The sequence below is a fragment of the Pithys albifrons genome, chromosome 16 (assembly GCF_047495875.1).
Source record: "Pithys albifrons albifrons isolate INPA30051 chromosome 16, PitAlb_v1, whole genome shotgun sequence".
Classification (NCBI taxonomy): Eukaryota; Metazoa; Chordata; class Aves; order Passeriformes; family Thamnophilidae; genus Pithys; species Pithys albifrons.
The window spans coordinates 15,959,425-15,984,447 of record NC_092473.1 but is presented as its reverse complement, the minus strand read 5'-3'; the positions used below and the strand labels follow the sequence as shown (position 1 = coordinate 15,984,447).

The 25,023-nt window shown below is 59.3% G+C and overlaps 2 protein-coding genes across 3 annotated transcripts in view; both read right to left on the bottom strand.

Moving 5' to 3' along the window:
• Positions 1–14,927, bottom strand: part of NHERF2 (NHERF family PDZ scaffold protein 2) — a 32,451-nt gene extending 17,524 nt beyond the window's left edge. The window contains exons 1-2 of one of the 2 annotated variants that reach the window (XM_071571235.1): positions 14,631–14,927; positions 10,442–10,696 (exon numbers count right to left, since the gene is read on the bottom strand). In XM_071571235.1, the coding sequence (XP_071427336.1) occupies positions 10,442–10,696; positions 14,631–14,840 (465 nt within the window). In that variant the 5' untranslated portion in view covers positions 14,841–14,927. Of the gene's footprint in view, positions 1–10,441; positions 10,697–12,306; positions 12,358–14,630 lie in introns of those variants that run through there. The other variant, XM_071571236.1, reaches the window with a different exon arrangement.
• Positions 14,928–22,024: 7,097 nt separating this feature from the next.
• Positions 22,025–24,031, bottom strand: NPW (neuropeptide W). Its single transcript, XM_071571437.1, has 2 exons — positions 23,639–24,031; positions 22,025–22,110 (listed from the first exon to the last, which is right to left on the bottom strand). The coding sequence occupies exons 1-2, from the start codon at positions 24,029–24,031 to the stop codon at positions 22,075–22,077; spliced, it is 429 nt and encodes a 142-aa protein (XP_071427538.1). The 3' UTR covers positions 22,025–22,074.
• Between the last annotated feature and the right edge of the window lie 992 nt (positions 24,032–25,023).

The following is a 25,023-nucleotide window of genomic DNA, read 5'->3' as shown; positions in this document are numbered from 1 at the left end:
CTGTGCAGGGTTCGAGCTGCTGGAACAGGGGGAAAAGTCCTTCCCACGCTCCCCATGAACCCCCAGGCGAGAAGAGGGATTGCTGTGGACAATGGGAAGGCAGAGGGAGATGCTGGGAATGAGCTTCCCTGATTCCACAGAGCTCCCTCCCTCCACAGGGGGATCCCCCACAGGAGAGACATGTCCTGCTCCACAACACCCCAAAACAGACAGCACAGCACATCTCCATGTCCTCAGCACTGCCCCAAGGACAGGTGGTGGATCCCAAATGGAGCCTCCAGCACAGGGCAGAGTCCAGAGCACAGCTCCCACCCAGGTCACCACCTCTCCCAGCTGGGGGCTGTGCCAGGGCACCACCACGTGCCCTTTGGACTCCCCTGCTGCTTGTTGGGGCCAAGCCTTGAGCAATCACCAAATATTGGTTTGTGCTGACCCCATTCCTCGCCTTCAGTGACCCTGGTCATCAGCAGGAATCCAGTCCTACAGCTCTGGGTTCCCACGGCACTCACCTGGCACCACAGATGCCAAGGGAAACCCCCCTTGAGGTGGTGGGGGCTCATGCCATGCCCTGGGCACCCCTGAGAACACCCTGCACCCTGTTACAGGTGGGGCTCACAGGGAAGGAAAGGTATTTTCCCAAGGGCTGGGGCTGCTCAGGCTCTGAACTTGTGGCTTTCACCCATGCCAAGGCTGTGGGACTTGGGACCATAAAAGGACCATGTACCCAACCCCAGAGCCCACCAGGATGAGCACCAACTGCCCAAACCCATCGAGACCTGCCCTGAAAGCCTGATTTTTGTGCATGGGGTGCAATCCCACTGCCCTGCAGAAAGCTGGCTGTTAGTTGAGACATCTAACACAGAATGGAGAAAACTGTTGTGCACCAGGGGCCAGCGAGGACATGGCCCCAGGTCCCCTCAGCTCTGGAGGAAGGTCATGGGTGTCACACTCAGCCTTGCAGAGCCCAGTAAAGCACAGGCAGGGTGGGAAGGATGGCACAAGCCATTGTACTGTCCCTTTGGGGCTGGTTTTCTCCTCCTGCTCTGCCACCAAGCCCACCTTGGAGTGAGGGGGGCGATGGGCATGGGGCAGGAGCAGGACACATGTGCAGCCCCTCATCCCGGCCCCTGCCCAGGAAGGGGGAGAACAGGCACTGCTCTGTGAGGGCTGGGACCAGGGAAGTTCAATAGTTTACTCCCAATATTTGTCTTGGCTGGGCAGCACAGCTCGCTGGAGGAAATGGGGCAGGGGGAGGGCTCCAAACATCCTCTGCATTCCTTGCAGGGAAAGCAAAGCCAGCGCCGTGGCACCCGTGCTTGGGGTCAACCCAATGTAAGGCCTTTTGTCTCTAGAAATCCTGCAATAAAACCTCCAGGGGTGCAATTTCCCAAAAAGCAGGAGGGCTGAGGGGCCATGCTCCCAGCCCTCAGCCTGACATGCAAACTACTCCCTTCTCTCAAAAACCCACAAGTCAAAGCTTTTGCACAAACTCTGCTGACCTGGACACAGCACCCAAAGCCTCTGGCTCTGCTGGGGCTCTCTCGACATCCCTCCCTGAAACTCTGCCCTCCTGCCACAGCCTCCATTGCACAACGCTGGCACCAGACCCACCCCACAACACTGCTGGGAAACACGGGATCCAACCGAGACCTGACACCATCAGGGCTCATCCCACTGTGATGCTGAGCTCCAAAAATGACACATTTTCAACCCAGCTGCCTGAAACCGAGGTGGCCACAGAGGATGCCCCTTGCCCGGGAGCCCCTCCGGCTGCTGTTCCCGGGAGAGGGGCTGTGCTTATCTCAGGTCCAGCAGGGCTGGGGCAGATAAGGGCTCTGGGGAACACGGTGTGTGCCCAGGGCAGCACGGGAGGATCCCCCCGATCGGCGCCAGGCTCCGGCTGCTCCCGCTGATAACCCCGGGGTGAAGGTGGGCGTGCGGTGCCGGGCACAGCCCGGTGCCACCCTGAGCCTGGAGAGATCCGTGCCCATGGGAAGGGCTGACAGGGAACAGAAAGCGCTGGGGAAGCAGGAACAGCCCCAGACTGGCACTTGGAAAACCAAAAGATGGATTTGGGTGCCCGGCAAAACCCATGAGCTGCTCCAAGGTGATTTTAATCCCCACGTTCCAGCCCGATCCAGGGTCTCCCACATACCCCACTCCAGGACAGGCTCAGCCTCCTGATGCCAGCACAGCCCTGTGCTCATTCCCAGCTGCCAGATGAGCAGGGAACTCTTCCAGGCAAAGCTGACTGACTACTCACCCGCTTAGAACTAATTAGGGCTCGTCTTAATTAAATCCTGCTAACCATGAACAACCCCAAGGCCAGAATTAACTGATTTACCTGGGATGGCCTCTGGCTGCTCCTGAGGGACTGCAAGCCCCTGTGCTGGACACAGGGAGGCAGGAGCTCTCAGGAACTGGGAAGAACCCCAGGGCAGGTCTCCAGGGGCTCTTCCCAATTCCTGAGCATCTCTGCCCAGGGAATGCCACTCCAGCCAGGTGGCACAGCCACATTCCCAGGGCTGGGAGCTCAGCCTGCCAAGGCTGGAGCAGAGGGATTAGCCCTCCCACCACCTTTCGTGCTGCTTGTGTCTTTAACAGGATTAGTCCCTGTAATTCCATGAGAGGGTTTAATCACATCACACCCAGGGCGAGCAGGGGGGCTCTGGCCAGGGCTGTGGGGGCAGCCCTGGGGTGATGGAGGAGCCCAGGATGGCACTGGGACACCCACTCACTGCTGCTCCCAGCCCTGCTCCTGCCTCAAGTACCCTGGCAGCACATGGGACAGCTCAGTGCCAGGGCTGGAGACTCTCCCAAGGGAAAACCCACTGCCAGGCAGTCCAGGTCGTGCAGCCTGGAGAAGGCTCCAAGGAGACCTCAGAGCCTCTTCCAGTGCCTAAAAGGGCTCCAGAAGAGCTGGAGAGGGACTTGGGACAAGGGTCTCGAGATTCAGGACAAGGGAAAATAGCTTCCCACTGCCAGAGGGCAGGGTTAGGTGGGATAATGGGGAGAAATTCCTCCCTGTGAAGGTGGGCAGGCCCTGGCACAGGTGCCCAGAGAAGCTGTGGCTGCCCCAGCCCTGGGAGTGCCCAAGGCCAGGTTGGACAGGGCTCAGAGCAACCTGGACTGGTGGGAGGTGTCCCTGCCCATGGCAGGGGTGGGATGAAAAAACCTCTAAGGTTTCCTTCCTATCCAAACCATTCCAGGATTCTGTGGCCACAGAGCAGCCCCTCACACTTCACCAGCACCTACAGGGAATCATCCTTCTTACTTTCCTCTTGCTCATAAAACTCCTTTCAATTTGGCTTTCACACACTCACCACTACCAAACACCCACCACCAGCTTATCGTACCTGGAAACAAACTCTTGCAAAACTTTAGTGGGAAAAGAAAGACACTGAGCCAAAAAAATCCAGCTCCATGTCTGGATATGGCCTGAACACAGCAACGGAACCCAAACACTCAGGGGGCTGGGTAAAGGCTGTAATGAAATTAAATTACAACGTGGATCATGCCAGAAACAGCTCAGGGTTTAATTCCTTATTTATAGAGACCTGTGGATTTGGAGAAACCCTTTACTGATTACAAGTTTCTCATATTCCAACCTGGAGTCTCCCAACACCATTGCCTGTAAAATCTCTGTATCTACAGACAGAGCCAAGGACTGGGAGACAAAACCAGCTCAAAACAGACCTTCATTTACACCCTGAGCTCTCCACAGTGCTGGGCACATCCTTCCACCTCCTCCCCTCAGCCTCCCAGACCACAGGGCACAAATGAGGCTCACAGAGATGATGCCACACATCAGGGCTGTGAGCAGTGAAGGGATGGTGTTTTATGGATCAAAAGGAGCTGTTTAAAACCTCTTTTGGAAGTCAGGTGTACCTGGCCAGCAGCTGGAAGTTCTGGCCCACTCCAGAGCAGGAATTCAAACTGGAAGTCAGCAGCACATGGCACCTTTACTCCAGGTGTTTCCATTCTCCATAAGCAGTACCAAAACTCCAGCACCTTTTATCCAGGTGGGAGAAGCCCTTTGTCCAGGGGCTGGGCAGGAGGAGGTGGGATCACCCAGACCCACAGCATCACCTGCAGCACCAGCACCCCTGGGATCCAACTCCTGGAGATGATTTATCCAGCAGCACTGGGACAGCCCTGGCTGAACAGCTGGGAGTGTGCAGCTTATTCCCTCCTCCACAACTTGCTTGGGCCTTGGGAATAAATAGGGAATCCAAATAAAAACCCCAAACCCAATATTGTTTTAAGGTTTCCTCCACCATGACAAGACCACGAGCCCGACCAGGCTGGAGGAGCTCCAAGGGATGGAGCAGAGGCACAGCAGGGGCTCTGTGCAGCTGCCAGGGCACACGAGGAAGGCCCTGGTGCTGCCAAAAGATTTTTAATTTATTCAAAACCATTTAATAGCTCTCTATTGAACAGAGCCATGAGCAGCTGGCGAGGAGCCCACTCGTGAGCGGGGCTGTTACTGAGAACGCTGCTGGAGCCCATCCCTGCGGGCACAGGGGCCAGAGAGGGCTGTGCTTCCAACAGCTCCCTTTAATATCAGCTTTCCAAGTGTTTGCAGGGAAAGTTTTTGATTACTCGGGGATGCAGGAGGGATCAGCACCGGCTGGACCACACGCAGCATCTCTGTGGCAGCAGCGTCCCCGCCTGCAGCAGGGCAGGGGGTGGCACCGCTGCGCTCCTGCCCCCTCCCAGGGCTGGGGAGGTCCCAGGGGCGACCTCCCTGTCCCCTCAAAGGCCCGGGTGCCCCTTGGGAGCGCGTGGCTCCGGGAACAAAGGCCCTTGGCAGGGCACAGCTCCTCCCGATGCTAATCTGCCTCTTGCCGCCCAGCCGCTTTGTGTTTCACTAAAAATACCGCGGCGAAGGAAGTTCGTGCCGCGGGGTGGATGCTCCCCGCCCCGGGAGGGATGCTCTCCGCCCCGGGAGGGGCTTCCTGCGCTGCCCGGCACGAAAATAGCCCCCGGAGCGAGCAGCTCCCTCCCCGCAGCACTGCCCGAGCCGGGACGGGACGGGACGGGCTGGTGAGGAATCCTCATTCCCATCCCTGTCCCCACAGCCCACCCACGGCCTCACAACGCCTGGGAGGGGACTGAGGGAAGCGCTCCGCATCCAACCCGCCTTCCCGCAGCGCTGGGAGATGCGGAGTGCGGGACCAGGGGCGGGGGCAGGGCTGACCCCGCCACCCAACACACACCGCCCTCTTCACCGCACAGCCCCGGGGGTCAGGGGCTCATCCTGGATCCCGACTGAGGCTCAGATCCCTGCCAGCACCTCCTCCCAGTGCCCTGGCAATGCCCAGCACACACTGCTCATCCCAAGCCAAAGCTCCCACAAACCCCACAGCAGACAGTGGGGCACTGCCAGCCCCAAACTGGCACCAAAACCAACGAGCAGAAGCCAGAAGGGACCAGGCTGTCGATGCCCAAGGGATGAGCAGACAGGACTGTGTGGAGGACGAGGCTGGGGCTGCCCCACTCCCAGCAAGGCTTTGGGATGTGGAGCCTCCCAGCCCCTCCAGCAGCACAGGGAGAAAGCCCCCACCACCATCAGAGAGTCCTGGAATGGTTTCCACTGGAAGGGACCTTAAAACCAGTACATTCCACCCCCTGCCATGGGCAGGAACACCTTTCACTAGCCCAGGTTGCTCCAAGCCCTGTCCAGCCTGGCCTTGGACGCTCCCAGGGCTCCAGCTGCCGCCTGCCCCAGCCTCCCTTCCCAAGGTGCTGAGCTGGAGCTGCTCCAGGGCCCAGCCCAGCCCTGGGACACCTGATGCCAGAGCTGGCACTATCAATAATGCAGTGAGGTCAGCCTTGGCTTTCCCATGGCTCTGCCCACCTGCTGCCCCGGGTTTGGGATTGAAGCACTAATCCCAAAAGCAAGGGATCCCTCTCTGCTGCTCCCTGGCTGAGCTCCCATGGGAAGCAGATCCCTCCTGGCTCCGTGCATGCCCACGGCAATGGCATTCTTGGGGGGAGGCAACACATCTCCAGCCCCACTGTCCTGCCCCCCAGCTCCCCACAGGCATCTTCCCTTCCACACCCATCCATCCCTTCCCATGCCCTCAGCTGGAACTGCACCCAGAGCTCCCGGGAGCCTGAGGCAGCTCCACACGGCGGGTGCAGAAACTGTTTGCAAAGTGTCTGTTTTCAAGCCTGGAAAGGCAGAGCTCACAGTGCCACATCCCTGCCCTGGCAGGCACACACACCTTCCCTTCAGCTCTGCCCTTTCAGACCCTCAGATGCCACAGAAACAGCTGCCCTGGGAAGGGCAGGGAACACCACTGGGGCACAGCCACAGCTCCCTGGGCTCTGCACCGAAGGGTTTCCCCACAGCAGGAGCCTCACCCAGGCTGTGCCAGGGATAAGCTTTGCCATCTCCCCCATCACCCTCTCTCACAGGTCTGAGCCTGCCACAGGATGCACAGGATTCTACAGGGATGCTGCAGGGAAATGCTTCAATTCAAACCATCCCCTCAGTTATTTATTTATTTTTTTAAAATTGCATAATTGCTGCAGACATTTCTGCTCATGTTTGGTTTTATTACATCTTTGTGGTTATTCTACAAGCCCTAAATTTTGGGCCTCAACTGAGTTGGCAAAGTGCTCCAAAAACATCTGTCCCGAGTTACTCCCCTTCCAGCGCTCCGGCAGGAGACATCACAACACAAGGGTTTTATTTGCATCAGAGGAAAGTTCTTAGTCCTGACCCAAAGAGAAGAGTAAATATTTACTGCCTCAATCTCAGTGCTGGCCCCACACCTGGTCCCAACAGGCACCCAGCCACTGTCCTCCAGAGACCATCACATCTGTCCCCAGGCACATCAGGAGGTTCAGGAGCTGCCGCAACCCCCGTGTCACCCAAGGGACCCCCATTCCTACCAGCAGCAATCCTAAGGTGACATTGTCCCTCACTGAGCTGGGGACAATCAACAACCAGCCATTAATTCCCCTCCATTAAAAATCCCAGACTCAACAGGCTTCAATCCAGCAGCTACAAGACATGGGTTTGTTCTCCAAAGGATAAACTTTGAAGCAGTTTATGCTTTGCAAAGGTTGGAAAAGGTCCCTTTGCACACCCACCCCCTGCAGTCGCAGTCACCGTGACCGGAGCAGCGAAGGAAGGGAATTGTGTGACCCCAAATGTCTTTGGGTGGCTTTGCTGTTGTTCTTGTTTCTCCCACAAACACAACTGGAGAAAACAGTGAGGCAGCAAGTCCCAAGGACATCCCAAACCCTGTGTGGCCATAATGGGGGTGCCAGTGATGGCACATCCTTCCCAGGGCACAGCAGGAACGGGACAGTGGAGCCACAGCTGTCTGTGAAGGTGCTGCCAGCCCTGGGCCATGAGCCCTGCCCACCACAGACACCTCTGCACTGGGCAGCAGCACCCAGGGGAGCACCCACAGCTCACCTGCCTGTTACATTTAGCATCTAATTAACAGCCACCGCTGGCCCAAAGGCACCTTTGCCACTCCAGCAGCTCACACCAGGCACCCAGAGCAGCCCCTGCCCCACTGGGACCCCCCCTGCTGCCCACCCTCCAGACCTGCCAGTGGTGCTGGAGCCCCTCAGGGAAGAGCCAGAGCCCTGGGAAGGCAGGAAACAGCCCAGTGGCTACAAAAACATGTTGGGCACAGGGGAGTACCTGCCATGGGGACGTGTCCTACCAGGGGACACAGCATGGGGCAGGCAGCCAGCAGGCAGACCCCCAAATCCCCCCAGCCCAGCAGACACGGGTATGGGCACAGCAGGGATGGGGCAAGGCAGCCCCAGCTCCCTGTGCCACCACAGCCACACAGGACACAAGTCCCCCAGCACTGGGGACAGCAGAGCTGTGACAGGGACAGCTGCTGGCTGCCAGCCCTGCCACCCTGCGCCCGGGGCAGGCAGCAGGATTGGAAATAGGTGCTGAATTATTCATGGCACCACCTCGGTTCCTGGAGCACGAGGTCCTGGACACCAGGTCTCTGCCAGGGTGCACGGTGACCTCCCCACCCAGGGCAGAGCTCTAGGGGGCCACCCCTCCTGGGGCATCAGTCTGGGACAGCAGTGGGGGGCTGGCACGGCTGTGCCCACCCTCCCTGCTCCCTCCCCTCCCACTGCCCATCATCACAGCCATCCTGGGTGCCAGATTTCCCTCCTCTTTTTGTTTCAGTTGCTGTTGCTTCAGGCTGCCCTGAACAACCCGGCCCCAAATCCAGGAAAACTCCAGTCTTTATATAAACAAATGTGCTCACAAAAATGCAGCTCCCTGGGAGCAGCCCAGAGCATCAGCCCGAGTTCCCACAGGGGCACGGTGGGGCCACAGGTCTGCAGGGGGGAGGGAGCTGCCTTTTCTCCTCCTTCACTGAATGCCTCCAGGGGAGCTCCCAAAAGCTCTAAATCTGGCTGGAGACAGATCTCTGAGTGTATCTCAGCTGCCACAGCCCCACTGCAGGGGCTGAAATCTCCTAAAATCCCTCCACACTCCAGAGCTGCACATCCAGTGCCTGTGAGCTGCTGGATCAGGGTCAGGCTCGAGCTGCCCCACAGAGGGGCACAGCGCTGGGGGGCACAGCATGGCAGGGTCAACCACCCTGTGTCCACCATCCCCTGGCCTCCAGCTGCTTTGGGACAGCAGGAGGGACACAGTCCCCAGACCAAGAGCCTGGAGCAGGTTCCACCACCTTGAAGTGAGCAGGACTGCGAGGCACAGGAGCAGGAGCAGGTCCTGCTGCTCCGGCCACCCCTGACCTCACACCAGGGTCACACACTGCCCTGGTACCGAGAAGTGACCTTGGCCAGGGGGGCTGGCAGGGCCCAGCTGTGCCCAGGGCTGCCACCCGCCGAGGCAGGAGCAAACCAGCCACTGACCCGAGCCCTGGGAATGCCCGACACGCTCAGCAGCCTGTCCCCAGCCCCACACAGGGGACATCCCTCCTGCAGCCAGTTCCTCCCTTTGCCCAGCTCAGACTCCACCAAAACCAGCTCTGTCTCTGGCACAGCAAGCACAAAATGCCCAGGCAAAGCCCCCAGTCCCCCCGAGGGGAACACGGGTGCTTCTCCCCCTCACACCCCAGCCCTGCTCAGCTCTGCCTGTCCCACCCTCTCCTTGGAGGAGCCAAAAGCCAAAGGCAGGAAGGGACTGTCCTGTTCCCCTGGCCTGACTTCCCGTCAGAACACGCTCTTGGATCCCAACCAGCAAACAGAACAGAGAAAGGAGAGGAAATCCCCAGCTTGGAAAGCAGCCCCCAGCCATACACAGCAACCCCCACCTTGGGAATGTCTCCTCTCCCACCACCTGTCCCAGGGATGCACCAAACCCGAGGGGAAACGCACCCATTGTGGTGACACAGACCTTCCAACAGCTTCAAATCATGCAATAAATACAGAAAAATAAAATACTGCCTCCAATCCTGCCCTGTCAGCCCCAGGGAAGGAGGATCCTCCTCTGCAAGATTCCAAACACAGTTCCAGAGGGAAGAACCAGAGGTGAGACCTCCTCATCACTGCTGGGATGCTCATGCCTCATACCAGCATCACCCCTTATCTGCACAGGGTGTTTCTCCATGGAGGGCTCCTGAGGACATGATGCTTTGCTGACTTTCCCATTGAGGTCCTCTCAGCAGCCCAGTGGCCACCCCTGGGCCAGCACTGAGAGGACAGAGCCCGAGCAGCCCCTGCAAGGCCCCTGGGAGGAGGAGGAAGATGAGGAGCGGGACACCCGTGGCAGCACAGAGCGGGGACACGGAGGGGCCAGATGGCTGTGGAGCAGCCCCAGAGCCACCAGCTTGGCCATACAACGCCCACACAGCTCCTGCCACGTGCCCACCTGCAGCAGGGCCAGCCCAGGGCCAGCCCCACTATCTGCCAGCACAGGCTGCACCGTTGCTGCAGCCATGGAAACTGGCCCTTTGCCACCCCGAATTCTTTCCTCTTTGGAAAGGAGTTTACCAATAAAAGGCACTTAGTGCCAAATCACAGTCCAGACCCAGGCCACTTAAAAAGAGCTAATTTCCTTCCTATTTCAGCAAAAAGCTGAGAACATGCTCGCCCCAGATGTTCCCTCCCTCCTGCAAATAATGGAGCAGAGAGAAGCTCATTCATGAGCTGCAGCTTTGCCATGTCCCTGCTCCAAGCAGCCTGTCCCAGGGGTGGGTGAGATCCAGGCTGGGACCTGCAGGGTCACTCATCCCCTGGGCTGACAACCCCACGAGACCCCCGGGGGCCACGGAAGGGGAGGGAGCAGTGCAGCCCCCGGCAGCCAACACTGCTCGGAGCAGGAGTCCAGAGGGCAGCCTGGGACACAGCGGGGTCCCCAAGCCGGCAGCCACACGCCAAGTTTTTCTCTGGTGGGACAAGCCGTGCTCCCAGAGGAAGGTTCTCACAGAGGCGCTCACCCCCAGCCTGCCCCGCACGCCACCGGCTCTGCCCTCACCTTCCTGCTGCCGTGGGAGGAGAAGCTGTGGGAATGCCGCTGGAGGCTGCCCCCGCTCAGGTCCAGCTGCGGCTTCCAGACCTCGCCGTTGTCGCTGCCCAGGGGCTTGGGGGGCGGGCCAGCCGAGTGCAGGATGCCGTTGTGCACCATGTCCTCGGTGCAGGTCAGGCGCAGGCTGCACAGGTACTCGTCCGTCTCCTTGTCCACCACCAGCAGCCGCGTCTCCGTCTCCACCGCTTTGATGCGCTGCACGACCTGCAGAGCAGAGCAACAACTGAGCAGGGACACAGGCGGCTCTCAGGGCGGCAGGAGCTGGACCCAAGGGCCACCAGCTCCCCCACTGCCCTGAAGCTTCGCTCTGGGTGTCACTTCCAGACATCAGTGATGGGGCAGAAGGGCAGAGGATAGTTTTGGGAAACACCCAGGATGGAACCTGCAGCCTTAGGTGATGATGGTGGGGGCTCTTTCAGCCCATTCCCAGCAGCCACACAGCAGCAGAGATCACCCATCCCTAACGCTGGATGGTTTTAGGAAGCAAACAGCCCAATCCATGCATCCATCCCCAGTCTGTGCCAGGGACCAGCAGAGATAAGGGAGTGCTGGGAGCAGGAGATGGGCCTGTCCCTGCTGAGATCCAGCTCCAGGGAGTGTTGAATGGGGACATTGTCCTGCTGCTGCCCAGCTCCTTCACACAGATCAGTGACTGGCAGAGGCTCCAACAGGCACATGTGGTGCCGGCACGGTGGGGAGAGCCAGGAGGAGCTGATCCTGCAGCCAGGCAGGGGGGTAAATCCCACCAGCGTGGGCTGAGATGGAAACAGGGAAAATCCAGGACATCCACAGCAGCAGGGTAAAGGGAAACCACCTCCAGCCTCCCTGCTGGCAGCCACTGAGGACACCTCCTCTCTGCACAGGCCTTCATCCCGAGGAGGAGGAGGGGTGGTATCACTGGCAATGCTGCTCAGCGGCCACCACCAGCCACGGGGTGGCCCTGAACACCCCACACATGCTGGGAACCCCCCAAAAGCAGCACTGGGGTCCTTGCAGGGCCCCTGCTCTGATCTAGGTCACACCAGCCAGACATGCCACAACCGCCAAGGTTAGAGCGACAAACGAGCCTAATGCGCAATTAGCCAGCGTTTATTTACTCCCTGCAAGCTCCACTGAAGGTCAACAGAGCCTGTATCTGCAATTGAGAAAAAAAACAACCCACAAGAAATGCACAGGCTGCAGACAAGGCTGCTTGTCCTGAACCAAGCCATGCACTGCAGCTCCATCTCCGTGTGCTGTGCCAGGCGCTCCTGCCCGGGGCTCCCACCCGTGAATGGCACAGACCCATCAGGCCCCAGAAAACTCATCTGCTCCCGTTCAGATCCATTTACATCCGACCTCAGACAGTGCTGCTGACACCAGCACAGGGACACTTCTCCCAGAGGGGACCTGGCAGTGGCAGCAGATGGGGAATGTGCTGGTCCTGCACAGCAATGTCCTCCAGACCCCACAGTTTGGGTGCTCCAGGCAGGGAATCACAGAGACCTCAACAACACTCAGAGGCACCACAGAAGGACCCAGCCCAGCAGGGAGCTGTGCCAGGATCACCCCAGCACTGAGCTCCCCACCAGCCACAGCGAGAGCAGCGATGGAGCACAAGGAGCACACAGAGCAAGCGTTTGAGTGCCATGGGGGTGCCAGGGCTCAGCCAGGCAAGGGTGCAGAGCACACAGGGCAGCCCCTCACCCTGTCCCCATGAGCAGATGAGCAGAAAGGGCTTTCTGTGATGGCAGCAAGTCTCTCTGGGGACAGAGCAGGGGGGTGGGAGGCAGAGCAGCAGCCAGGCCCCCGCGAGGTCCTGCCCGGCACCATACCCGTTTCCGAGCCATGCTCACGGCCCCGAGTCCGCGGTGCTGCTGGAGACACCGGAGCCTCCCCTGAGCATCTGGCGCCTCGGGACCTCCTCAGCACCGTCCCAGCCCCACCATTTCCGCAGCTCCACCCAAACAGACTTTCACCCCTGGTGACACCAGCACCAGCCCTCCCACCCTTGCCAAACAGCAGCCGCCCAGGAAGGGACTCACGGTGTCACCGGCAGCAGCTCCCGAAGAGGTGCCCGTGGCCTGTTCCATGGTGCCAGGCTCTGCAGGGACCAGGAGGCTTCCCTTGCTCCGGGCACAGCAGGAGGGCAGGAGCCACAGCTCTGCCCCGTGCCCAGGAACCCAGGAGTCAGGATGCAATTGTGCATCCAAGAGATGAAACGCCCTGAGAACACGTTCTGCCTTCGCTCCTTGGGTAAGGCCAGGAAAAAACAGAGAACAAAGGCCCAAATGCTGCCAGCTTCAGCTGGAAACACAGTTACACCCAAACAGCAAGGCCTTGTTTGCTGCAGGCTCCGTCCCGATGCACATGGAGAAGTGTTACTTATTCAAGGCTGGGCAAGGAGCAGCATAAGGAGCAGCACAAGGAGAGGCCATGGCCAACCAGCTGCTCAAACCCACAGGCAGGAGCCGGTGTGTGACCCAGCACAGCATCGCCCTTCCCACCATCCATCAGTGCTGGGTAGTTCTGGGGGAAGGAAGAGGTTCTTGTGGGACTGAGACAGCAGAGAGGGTGATCCTCAGAGCAGGCAGGGCTGCTCTGCTCCCACCACCTGCATGCTCACAGATCCCAGTGCTATGGCAGCAGGAGCACAGGGCAGTACCCAGCTCTTCAACACCCTGGATGGGACACACCATCCCAATCACTGCTCTGCAGTGGGGAGTGAGTGCCAGGGCTCCATCCTACACCCGCGAGCACCAGGACTCCCTCCTCCTCTGCAAGCACCAGGATTCCATCCTGCCTCCTGCAGCAAAAAGTGGAGGAAAAGAGAAATTTCTTCCATTTCACTCAACCTTCTGGGAAGGCCCAGCAGGTTTCAAAGACACAGCTGCTGTCTCAGCTCTGCTATCGCCCATTCCCAGCAGCCCAACTCCAGCAGGGAGTTCTGAAGCCTTCCAAGGCACCACAGGAACACAGCCCTTCTTCCTGCCCAGCCAGATCAAAGATGGGGATCCTCCTTCAAGGAGTTTGAAATCACATTTAGGACAAACATTAACTTTCACACAGCTGGCTCAAATCATCAAAACAAACTCACTTAGCCACCAAAACCCACCACGCTCATGGACAGGAGTCCGCGAGGCTTTATTGGAGACACCTGGAAGGCTCAGCCTCACCTCCAGCACAGCAACACCCACACCTGGTGGGTGAATCCTGGGAACGCACAACCCCCCAAAGCTCTGCGGGGTCCAGGCACATCCCTGCTCTGCCCCGGTGCAGCGCTGGCAGCAGAGCTGACCATGTGGTTTGAGTTACTAAAGCACTAAACCCCCCAGAGCCCCAGGAGCCACGAGGCAAAAGTTGTGCCCCTGCCAGGCTGAGTGTCCGGCGGGACTGGAGCTGCTCGAACCTCATTGCTTGTTTTTTCAGACTGAACTGTTTGACAAATACAAGTTTCAGTTTTGTAAACAGAAAATGACACAGCCTGCAACAGTTTCTGTTGGAGAGCTGAGAAAGAGCTCCCTTGGAACCCCCCCAGCCAGGGCCGTGGGCAGGAACAGCCACGACTCCCCTCCGAGCCCTATCACAGTCCGGCCAGCAAAACTGCTCAACATCTGCAGAGCTTTATCAGGAGATTTTAAGGCATCCTCGTACGCTCTGGGCTGCACAAGCTGCAGCAGCTCGCCCAAAGCAGCCAAGAAAACCCACAGCAGAGCCGGAAATAAAGCCCGGGTCTCCCCATTCCTTTCCACCACAGATTGCATAACGCGGCGGAGCCTTGCCCAGCCCCAAACACCTTCGGCTCTCCCACCTTGACACGGTTACAACAGCCCGTCCGTGCCCAGCAGCGAGACCCGAGCGACCGCCCGGGCACACCGACCAGACCCCCGCAGCCCAGGGCAGGAGCGGGGGGCACCCATCCCACCGCCGCACCCACCAGCACTGCCCGCCCAGGGGTGCTCCGGCACGGATATTTTGGGTGAAAACATCCGTTTCGGCCGCTCCAGGGAGGCTGGAGCCGGGCAGAGCCGAGCCGGGCAGAGCCGAGCCGAGCCGGCGGAGCAGCCGCAGCCGGGGCGCTCAGCCCGGGGTACCGCGGGGGCTGCACCGCCTCCGTGTCCCCCGGGGCGTCCCCGCTGCCCCCCGGCCCTGCCCGCACCTGGTGATGTGTCTCCTGCTCCACGTTGAGCCCGTTCACCTCCACGACGCGGTCCCCGGCGCGCAGCCCCGCGGCCTCGGCGGGCGAGCCGGGCTCCACTTTGCGGATGAACTGGCCGCTCTTGCCCTTCTCGCCGTGCAGGTGGAAGCCGTAGCCGCTCTCCCCCTTCAGCATCCGGCACAGCCGCGGCTTCAGCTGGTCCTTGGCCATGGCCGGCGGCGGAGCGGCGGCGCCGGGGAGGGCGGGCGGGCGCGGGGCCGCTTTTATGGGCGGCCCGGGGCGGGCGCGGAGGGGCGGGCGGGGACCGGGGCTGGGACTGGGGCCGGTGCCGGGGCTGAGACCGGGACAGGGGCAGGGGCAGGGGCAGGAGAAGGGGCAGCAGCAGGGGCCGGGGCGATGCGCAGCTCGGCCATGCTGCGCTGCCCCGCGGCACCGGGAGCGCGGCGGGCGGGGACGGGCACGGGCCGGGAGGGGACGGGGCGGAGCCGCAGCGACAGACGGGGCGGGCGGAGCCGCGACCGCGATCGGGACCGACACCGGGATTGGGACTGGGACCGACACCGGTATAGGCATTGGCATTGGCACCGGCACCGAGATCAGCACCGGCACCGGCACCGGCAGCTGATGGAGCCCCCCGGGCCAAAATCCTGCCAGCAGCTCGGCCACATGGTTGGATCCCGGTGGTCAGGTTGCCCAGAGGAGCTGTGGCTGCCCCATCCCTCGAAGTGTCCAAGGCCAGTTTGGACAGGGCTTGGAGCACCCTGGGACAGTGAAAGGTGTCCCTGCCCCTGGCCAGGTGTGGGTGCTGGATGAACTCTGAGGTCCCTTCCAACTCAAAGCATTCCAGGATTAGATGTTTCCTCGTGGGAGCAAAGGCTCACACTCCACCCCAGGGACCCTTGGAGAGGCTGTCCAGTTTCACGTGGAATGAGCTTGTTTTAGGGAAACACAGAGATCCCCATCTTCACTTTTTTGCATTCCTGATCTTTATTTCCTTGAAATCTGTTACAAGGATGACATGACCCAGGTTACCTGTCACAGTGTTGGCACTTGGTGCCACTTCCTTTGCCACAGGCTTGCTGGCCTTCCTCTGCAGTGTTTCTCCTTCCTCACCAGCTTTCCTAGCAGATTCTGCAGAGCTGAAGCAAGCACTGCAGCCAGCTGGAGGCTGTAAATAAAAGACTCCAGAAAAGAATATTGATTCACTTTTAATCTGCAGTTTGCTTAAAAAAGCCCAACCTCCACTGCAGTTATACATAAAGTCACTCTTCAAAAGAAAGACTCTCGAAGCAAAAGAGTCTATCCTGGAAAATCATGGCATTGTTTGTCTCTGTCGGTTCTTCCCAACTCATTCCCTACAGGCAATGCAGCCACTTGGGCATTGCAGACAAGGAGTAAACCCATCGTGGCTGTGTCTGGCTGGGTGGACCAGGAGTGGGCTCAGCCCCAAGCTCAGCTCTGGTTCCAGATGCAGTTTGTAGCCATGAGGTCCCACCAGGGAGGATGCTTTGGTCCCACCAGGGAAGATGTGAAGTTCCACCAGGAAGGATGTTTTGAGAGCAGGTCCCACCAGGGAGGATGCTTTGGTCCCACAGGGAGGATGCTTTGGTCCCACAGGGAGGATGCTTTGGTCCCACCAGGGAGGATGTGATGTCCCACGGGGAGGATGCTTTGGTCCCACCAGGGAAGATGTGAAGTTCCACCAGGAAGGATGTTTTGAGAGCAGGTCCCACAGGGAGGATGCTTTGGTCCCACTAGGGAGGATGTGATGTCCCACCAGGGAGGATGCTTTGGTCCCACCAGGGAGGATGCTTTGGTCCCACCAGGGAGGATGTGATGTCCCACAGGGAGGATGCTTTGGTCCCACCAGGGAGGATGCTTTGGTCCCACCAGGGAGGATGTGATGTCCCACAGGGAGGATGCTTTGGTCCCACAGGGAGGATGCTTTGGTCCCACAGGGAGGATGCTTTGGTCCCGCAGTGATGATTTCTTGGTCCCATGGAGGCTCCTTCACTTTCTGCAGTGCTGATCTCAGCACAAAGTCTTGGGTGACAGGAGGAGAGGCTGAGAGCTGAGAAACTCAGAGCCTGTTTTATTTGCTGTACGACACAAGTGCTCCCTTGAGCCTCTTTGTGGAGTCCTGAAGCTTTTTATCGGGCTAGAGGAGTGCGAATAATTGATTTTTCCACTCAGTGGCTAAACCAAAAAACTGGAGGGAGCGGGGGAGGAGAAGGAATTGTTTCAAGTTTATTTGAACCAAAACGTTTTTCTTTTAATTCAGCACAATAAAACCACGGTGAAGAAAATCTTTTGGGTGGTCAGACTGAATATTTTAACCCTTTTGAATGTCCTTTAAAGATCATTGGGAAACTGCAAAATAAAAAGGAGAAAATATTTCAAAAAGGAGGAATAGGGATTGATTTTTTTTTTAGCACAAGTGTTTTCTCAAGCATGACCTGGATTTATTGATTGTTTTCAGCCTCAGTGTCCCCAAAAAGCATTTTTCCTCACCAAACCCCATTGATTTATTGTAGAGAATGTAGGAGACTTGGTAGAGCCCTGACTCAGCACTGGATTTTTGCCTGCTCATGGTCACACATGTTGTAAGCCTAAAATGGGGCATTTATTTCATGAAACTGGGAAAACCTCAGATGATTCCTTGAGCCTGCCCAGTCCGGCTTTCTCCTGAGGCAGTGGAAGGGTGAGGAGCTCTTTGAGGAGGAGGATGGTCAGTGATGGAGTCACTGGGATGTGCTGATGCTTCCAAAGGAATGGGAGGTTTTGTGTGTGCCTTTGGGCCTCCTCTGCAGAGAGGACACACATCTCCAGGACTGCAGGAGCTCTGTCTCACTCGTGGTCCCACATTGTGCCTGTTGGGTGGCTCTGGGCACATCTTGTGGCTTCTCCATTCCCCTTCTGCCAGACCTTCTCCTGGAATGCAGGTCACTCCCTTGTGCTCATCCTGCCCTGGGATGGGAGCTTTGCCAGGGGTGAGGCACAGACTGGGCACTGCTGGACACCCCTCCCTTCCTCCAGTTTCGGGAGACATCTCTCAGCCGTGGGAGCAGCTGGCAGGGAGATGCTCTTCCTCCCACCTGGCCCCTCCTCCCCATCAGTGCTGGTGTTTATCCACCCCCTGCTCCACACCCAGCTCTGCACATGGAGCAGGAGCTCACCGGGCTGGTTCCAGCCGGGCTCCAACTCCCAGCAGAGCTTGGCCACCCACAGACCTTCTCTCTGGGTGTGGAGGGAGGTCTGGTCCCTCTGGCCAAGCTCAGGGGTGCACCTTGAGTTGGGTGATCCCTCCTGGGAGCTGCAGAGCCATTGCCACTGCAGTAATTAGCTCTAACTATGAATAAATGGAGTCTTGGGCTTTCTGACTGGCACAGATGCTGCTGTGTTCTTTCCTCCCTTGTTTCCCCATCACTCAGTGTGGGGCTGCTGTGTCCTGGCTGCTCTCAGGGAATGATTTCAAAGGGATGATTTATTTGTGCTGCTGGAGGAACCAGGAATGAGAGGACAGCTCATAAAAAGCGCCGTCTCATTTTCCCTGAGCCTCTGTGTGTGGCACTGTCGAGCTGTAAACATTGCCCAGGTTAGACTGATGGGGATAGGAGGAGAACTGATCATTAGGAGGATAAATTACATGTTTTGTGGATTGTGAAAGTCCAGAAAGTTCAGTTATGCTGCTGAGAGCGGGAAGATCCCTCTTGCACAACCTGGGTCCTTATTCCCAGCAGGAGAGAGCAGAGCTGTGGGTGCTGCTCCAGAGGGGCTGGTGGTGCTGGGACTGTGCAGGGGTGGAGCTGGTGACTGGCCAGGCTGGGCACACCTGAGAATTCCACGTGCCAGCACACCCACGGACAGGTGAGCCAGCAGGGATCTGCTCCCACACCCCGTGTGAGCTGTCCTGCTCTGCACCCACTGTGCCCCACAGAGGGGCACCCACTGCCCTGCCAGGCAGAGCCCTCTGCCCCCAGAGAGGCTGAGATGGCTCTGGTGTCTGCAGGAGCACCCACTGCCCTGCCAGGCAGAGCCCTCTGCCCCCAGAGAGGCTGAGATGGCTCTGGTGTCTGCAGGAGCACCCACTGCCCTGCCAGGCAGAGCCCTCTGCCCCCAGAGAGGCTGAGATGGCTCTGGTGTCTGCAGGAAAACCCTGTGGGTTTACCAACCCTTCTGGAGAAGTTGGTACTGGCACAGATGCCAGTTGGTGCCACACTGGCCTGTGCCCATGCCTGCCCCAGCAAGGACACCAATGTAAGAGCAGCACTGAGCTCTCCAGCTGGTTCTGGGGTCCCTGTGAGCACCCACTCCTGGAATCACCCATCCCCAGGGGCACCCAGCCAGGGGGATGGAGATCTGGGAGCTCCCAGTTTGCCCAGCTGGGACATGCCCTCTGCCAGCCCTGAGCAGCAGCCCAGGGGTGTGGGAGCTCAGCCAGTCTGTGCTGATGTTTTAGCACATCTGGGGTGGTGTTTTAGCTTGGCCATGCTGGGGTCCAATCCTACTGTGCCAGTAAAAGTGGGTGAGGTTAAAGGGTTTGGGGGCATCATTTGTTCTGGCATGTCCAGCTCTGGGTGCCACCCCAGCCCCCAGGGGACCCTGCAAGGGCTGGGACCATTCCTGCAGCATCTCCTTGCCATGGGCAGAAGGGGTAGGACGTCTCCAGGGACCTTCATTGCCCCCTGAGGTGTTTACAGCTCTTGTCAGGGCTCTGGAGGGAACCCTGAGGGACATTTCGGTGTTGCTGCACCACCGGCTGCTCCAGTGCCAGCCCCAGCAAACCCAGGACACCCAGGGAGGCAGAGTGGGCACTGCTGGCACAGTCACCCCCTCCCAGTGTCACGGGGCACCTCCACTCCCAGTGGCACATGCCCGTGGCAGGTGAGCTGCCCCAAAGCAGAGCAGGCACTCCCCAAACACAGCCCTGGTTACAGTCAACACAAGGGTGGCACCTCCGGGCTGGCACAGCCCTGGGGACACCTGAGGAACATCCTTGGGTGGGAGAGTGGTGTTCACTGGGCTGCTGCAGCTCGGCCAGAGACCTCTCTGATGGTGTCTCTAAGCCACTGTCACCTTATCAGTGCTCTGGATATCTTGGGGATACAACAGTGGAGCAAAGCAGTGGGCACAGAGGTACCACCACCTGGTCTCTGGAGTCACCCCCACAGCAGGAGAGGGGCTCAGTCCCAGCCTGGCTCAGCCACTGCCTCCCTGAGCAACAGCTGAGCAGAGCCAATGATGGAGGAAATCCCTTGGGGAGTTTTCTTCCTTGTGCCCTGCACCATTGTGTGTGCCCAGCCAGCCCTGGGTGAGCTCACAGCAGCTCCCCCACACCGGGTTCCTGCCCGGGCACTGCCCTTCCCAGAGCCCCGGGCCCAGGGGATGCTGCTGGGCCCCTGGGACAGCCCAGGAGTCGGGAAGGAAAGGGAGCTGCCCCGGGCTGGGCTGGGACACCTTCCTGCCCACCATGGCCCCTGGGGTTTGCCCACCTCCTGGGCTGGAACAAAAAGCATCTGCTGGCACCGCGCTGGGTGGCGGCGGCTCCGTCCGGGAAAGCATCGCCACGTCCTGGCTCTGGCAGTGCTGGAGCTGCAGAATTCCAAGGCAGCACCTCAGGGATGGAGCTGGGCCAGACCCAGGTCCAAACCCCATGTGTGGTGCATGTGGACCCTGAGCAGCTCCGTGTTGGGCTGCCCAAATCCATGCACGGAGCATCAGGACAGGAGTTAACCCAGAGCTGGGCAGAGGGGCACCCATGGGGGCAATTCCCCACTCTGCAAGGGTGCAGGGATGGGGACATGGTGGAAGGGGCTCCTTGTCACCTCTGAGCTCCCAGCCCTCCCCAGCCCCTTGGTGTGGCCACAAGATGGGATGGCAAAGCCACCCGGGTGCCACCACACCCCTGGCACCCCTGGCACCCCTTCTCTGCCACCCCACAGCCTCTGGGATGTGGTAGGAGGGAAGGGATGACATGTCCCACTGTCACCTGGGGGTTTCTGAGCCCCCACTGGGCATGCAGCCCCTCAGCGAGAGGGGCAGGAGGGGCAGAGCACGGGGATTGTGGGGATTGTGGCATCTCCCTCAGGACGAGGCTGTTAGAAAGGACCAGATTAACATCCATCAGGGATAGCAGGTCCTGCCCCGGGGTGGGAGGGTAATTAAACACCTTTTTAAACTCTCTTCCATGTCATTGGGCTTGTTGACCCCCAGGGAAAGCCCAGATGTCTCCAGAGAGCTGTGAGCACAGAGGAAATTATTTCACAGCCCCAAGTGGGGAATCAGCTCATGCTCAACAGCAAAAATGATTTTCCAAGGTGAGAAGTGAAGGGTTTGTGGTTAACTGAGTGTCTCTCTGGTTTTACCCCAGCGATTGGCACGTTCAGGGGTTTGTTTCCATCAGACAAGGACCTCTCATCTCATCGTCCTTCATCCCCCTCTGCATCCTCCTGTTCAGTGCTCACCTTTCCGTTTTAACCCTGCAAGCACCACAAGGGGTTTTCCCCCCAGACCCAAACCAAAGGCAGCACAAAGCTTGGCAGGAGCAGGGGGTTCATTAAGAGGGGTGGAAATGTCTCTTTGTCAGATTTCCTGCAAAATCCACCAGTGCCAGGGTGTTAAAGCTCAGCAGTACCAGAGTCAGCCCCCTCAGTTTTCCCTAGACCCCAGTTCCCACCCACTCCAACACCACCTTACCATGTGCTCCTGCCCAGCCCCGAGGCTTCTCCCTGTTTTAATGATGATTAACATTTATTTTCTTCAGTGGGGACTTATATAAACTGAGCCTGAGCAGACAAAACCCAACAGAGCAGTGAGGACTCACTGAGCTCTCGTACAGCCCAGTTGAGGAAACACTCCTACATTTTGTCATCTGAATTGACACTTGGCCTGGCAGTAACTCCCTGACAGGCAGTAAAAGAGATTTACTGTAAAGCTGCAGAAAAATTTGTGTCAAGGAGTTAAATCATGTCAGAAAAATCTGGGAGTGACCCAGTTGCTGAAGTGGCTGCCCCGTGCAGGGCTGGACCAGGTTTTGCTCTTAAAAATCCCCACCAGACCCCCAGAAGAGCACCAGGAAGCCTGAATTTCCTTTGATCACATCTCATTTTAATGAGGGCAGGTCCCGAGGAAGCAAACAGTACATGTTTGTATCATACTGCAAACAAACCAGTACAGAAATGTAAAAAACTAAACAAAAATAAATATCTCCCCTGTTTATTCTCCCCGAGTTTATAGCACTAGATTGACCCGAAAACAAGATGAATTTACCCTGGGCAGGGCCATGAAAACTCAGATTTTTGGGGATGTAACTGTCTGTGTGGTTCCAGAGAGGTCAGAGTCCCCAGAGCTCCGATGAGGAGACCCTTCCTCGCCAGCCAGGGAGCAGCTCCCACCTCGGGCAGTCCTTGCTCCTCCAGCACCTGGAGCATCTCGGCCAGGTCCATCAGCGGGTCAGAGCCAGGTCTTCTAGTGGGAATAGCTGGAAGGAGGAGAGGGGCTGGGTTATTCCAGAGCATCCCTGAGCCTCCAGCTCTGCCACCACCTCCCTCTCCACACAGGATCTCATTTCCCCTCAGTGCAGTGTTTGAGCTGCGGCTCCATTCACAAGTTTCATCACATTTTCCCCTCTGTGGGCTCAGATCCGACCTGCAGATTCCTTTCCTGTCACTGTCCATGCAGATAAACCCCACACAGACACCCAAAGACTGGGCTTGGACCTGTCTGTGGTGCTCCCAGTGGGAATTTGCCTCGGGAATCCAAGGGATGCAGGAGTGTACACAGCCCCAGAGCGGGTGGTACCCAGGGCGTGCAGAGCCAGGACACAGCACAGACATAACACAGTGTGGGGCTGACCCGCCTGGGCTTTCCCAAAGTGATCCTAATCCCAGATTTCCTCACAAAAATGAAGTGGGGGAGGAAGACAGTTACATGTTTCAGGGGCTGATCCAACAGCCAAAAGCCTCTGTGGATTTCAGCTGGATGTTCACTCCAGCTTTACATAAGAGGAAAGAAATTTGATGTCTGGAGTCAGCCCTGAGCCAGCCCCACACAGCCTGGCTGAGCCCTGAGTGGGCAGGAGAGGGGCCTGAGGGGGGCAACACTGGGGGCATCCCGGTATCACCTGGCTGCCAAACCCAGGGACACCCCTCTGACCCCACAGACACCCCTCTGACCCCACGGGCACCCCTCTGACCCCACAGACACCCCTCTGGCCCCACAGACACCCCTCTGGCCCCACAGGCATCCCCCTGATCCCACGGGCACCCCTCTGACCCCATGGGCATCCCCCTGATCCCACGGGCATCCCTCTGACCCCACAGACACCCCTCTGACCCCACAGACACCCCTCTGGCCCCACGGGCATCCCTCTGGCCCCACGGGCATCCCTCTGGCCCCACAGACACCCCTCTGACCCCACGGGCATCCCTCTGGCCCCACGGGCATCCCTCTGGCCCCACAGACACCCCTCTGACCCCACGGGCACCCCTCTGACCCCACGGGCACCCCTCCAGCATGGGCAGCTCAGTCCCACAGGGTGCAGGTTTGTGATGCACCAAATGGGGTCAGAGAAATCTTAGAATCCTGGAATGCTTTGGGTTGGAAGAGACCTTGAAGATCATCCAGTCCCGCCCCCTGCCATGGGCAGGGACACCTTCCACTAGCCCAGGCTGCTCCAAGCCCCGTCCAGCCTGGCTTTGAACATTTCATTCAGCTCCTTTTCCTGCCTTAAAGCGTAAGTGAAGTGCAGCCCCTCCAAACGCCTTGTTGGTGACACCCTTCCAAAGGCTCCGTGCACCAGTTTCCCGGTGAGCCCCCCGAGGCTCCATGCACGCCGTTACCGGGTGCCCCCCAAGCCCCCCAGGGTCCCGCAGAGGGGCCCCAGAGGGACCCCCGTACCCCAGACACGGAGCACACCCCTCGAGCATCCCGGGGCGCTGCGGACCGGCCGTGCCCCCCCGGCTCCCGGGATCCCCCCCGAGTCCTCCCCAGCGCTCCGCGGGCGTTACCTGAGGCTGGCGGGGGCCGGGCGGGGGTCGCGCCGGGGCCGGGCGGGGGCCGCCCCAGCCCCGCCGGAGCAGGTGCTGCAGGAGGCGGCCGGGGCCGGGCGGCGGCGGGGCCGGGGCTGCGGGCGGGGGGCTGTCCCCGGCGGGGCGGCCCGGCGGCGGGGGGCTCTCCCCGGCGGGGGTCCCGGGGTGCCGGGGGGGCTCGGCCGGCAGCTCCCGCCGCCAGAGGTAGGGGGAGCGGCGGACCCCCATCAGCAGCCCCGAGGCGCGCCCCACGGTGTGGTACCGGGGGCTGGCAACGTGCTTGTACCAGGCGCCCGCCGGGGCGGCCGGCAGGATCAGCCCCAGCAGCACCAGCGCCCCCCAAGCGCCCCCCGACAGCTGCCCCCTCCCCATGGCCCGGGCAGGGGTGCGGGCAGGGTGAGCCCCGTCCCCGGGCGCCCCAGCGACGGCTGCCCCGCGCCCGCGCCCGCAGGTTTATAGCGCCGTCGGGAGGGGCCCCCGCGGCTCCGCCCCGGCAGCCCCCGGCCGCCCTCCCCTGCAGCCTCCCGCCGGGATGCCGGCATCCTCCCCACGGGCCCAGCATCCTCTGAGCATCCCTGAGCATCCCCTGCAACCCGGAGCATCCAAAGCATCCTCCTTGCTGCCGTCAGGATCCTCCCCACGGGCCCCGCATCCTCTGAGCATCCCTGAGCATCCCCTGCAACCTGGAGCATCCCAAGCATCCCTGAGCATCCTCCTTGCTGCCGTCAGGATCGTCCCCATGGCCCCCAGCATCCTCTGAGCATCCCTGAGCATCCCTTGCAATCCCGGAGCATCCAAAGCATTCCTGAGCATCCCCCTTGGTCCCTGAGGCAGTGGATCTGTCAGGCTGCTTCCCCTCCTCTTCTGCCACTCAGTTCTTAAATACTATGAATTTTGCCATTCCAGTCAGGTGACTTTCCCCCTCAGATTCCTTAATAAAACTAAGCAGGTCAAGTTCATGGTCACCAAGGAGCAATTCCAGGTCTTCTCTTTATTAGCTGAATTCTTGGCTTGAAACACTGAACTAGGACTAAATTTCTGAGGGTTTTTTTCCTGTAACTTGATTAGTTTTATTCTCAGCATCATCCACATTCCTGTGTGCCCATTTAAAATCCTGGAGTGGTTTGGGTTGGGAGGGACCTCAAAGATCATCCAGTCCCACTCCCAGTTTTCTCAGTCAGCCCAGCTTGCAGACATGGGTGTCCTGCGACCCTCCACTCCTGGGACATGTTTCCAGGCTCAGGACAGGGACAGAGCCATGCTGGAGAATCCTGGGAGTGAGTGAACTGAGCCAAGCAACATCCTCCTCGTGCCCCTGGGCCAGGCAGGGCTCAGAGGACACGGGGCTGGCACACGGTGGGAAG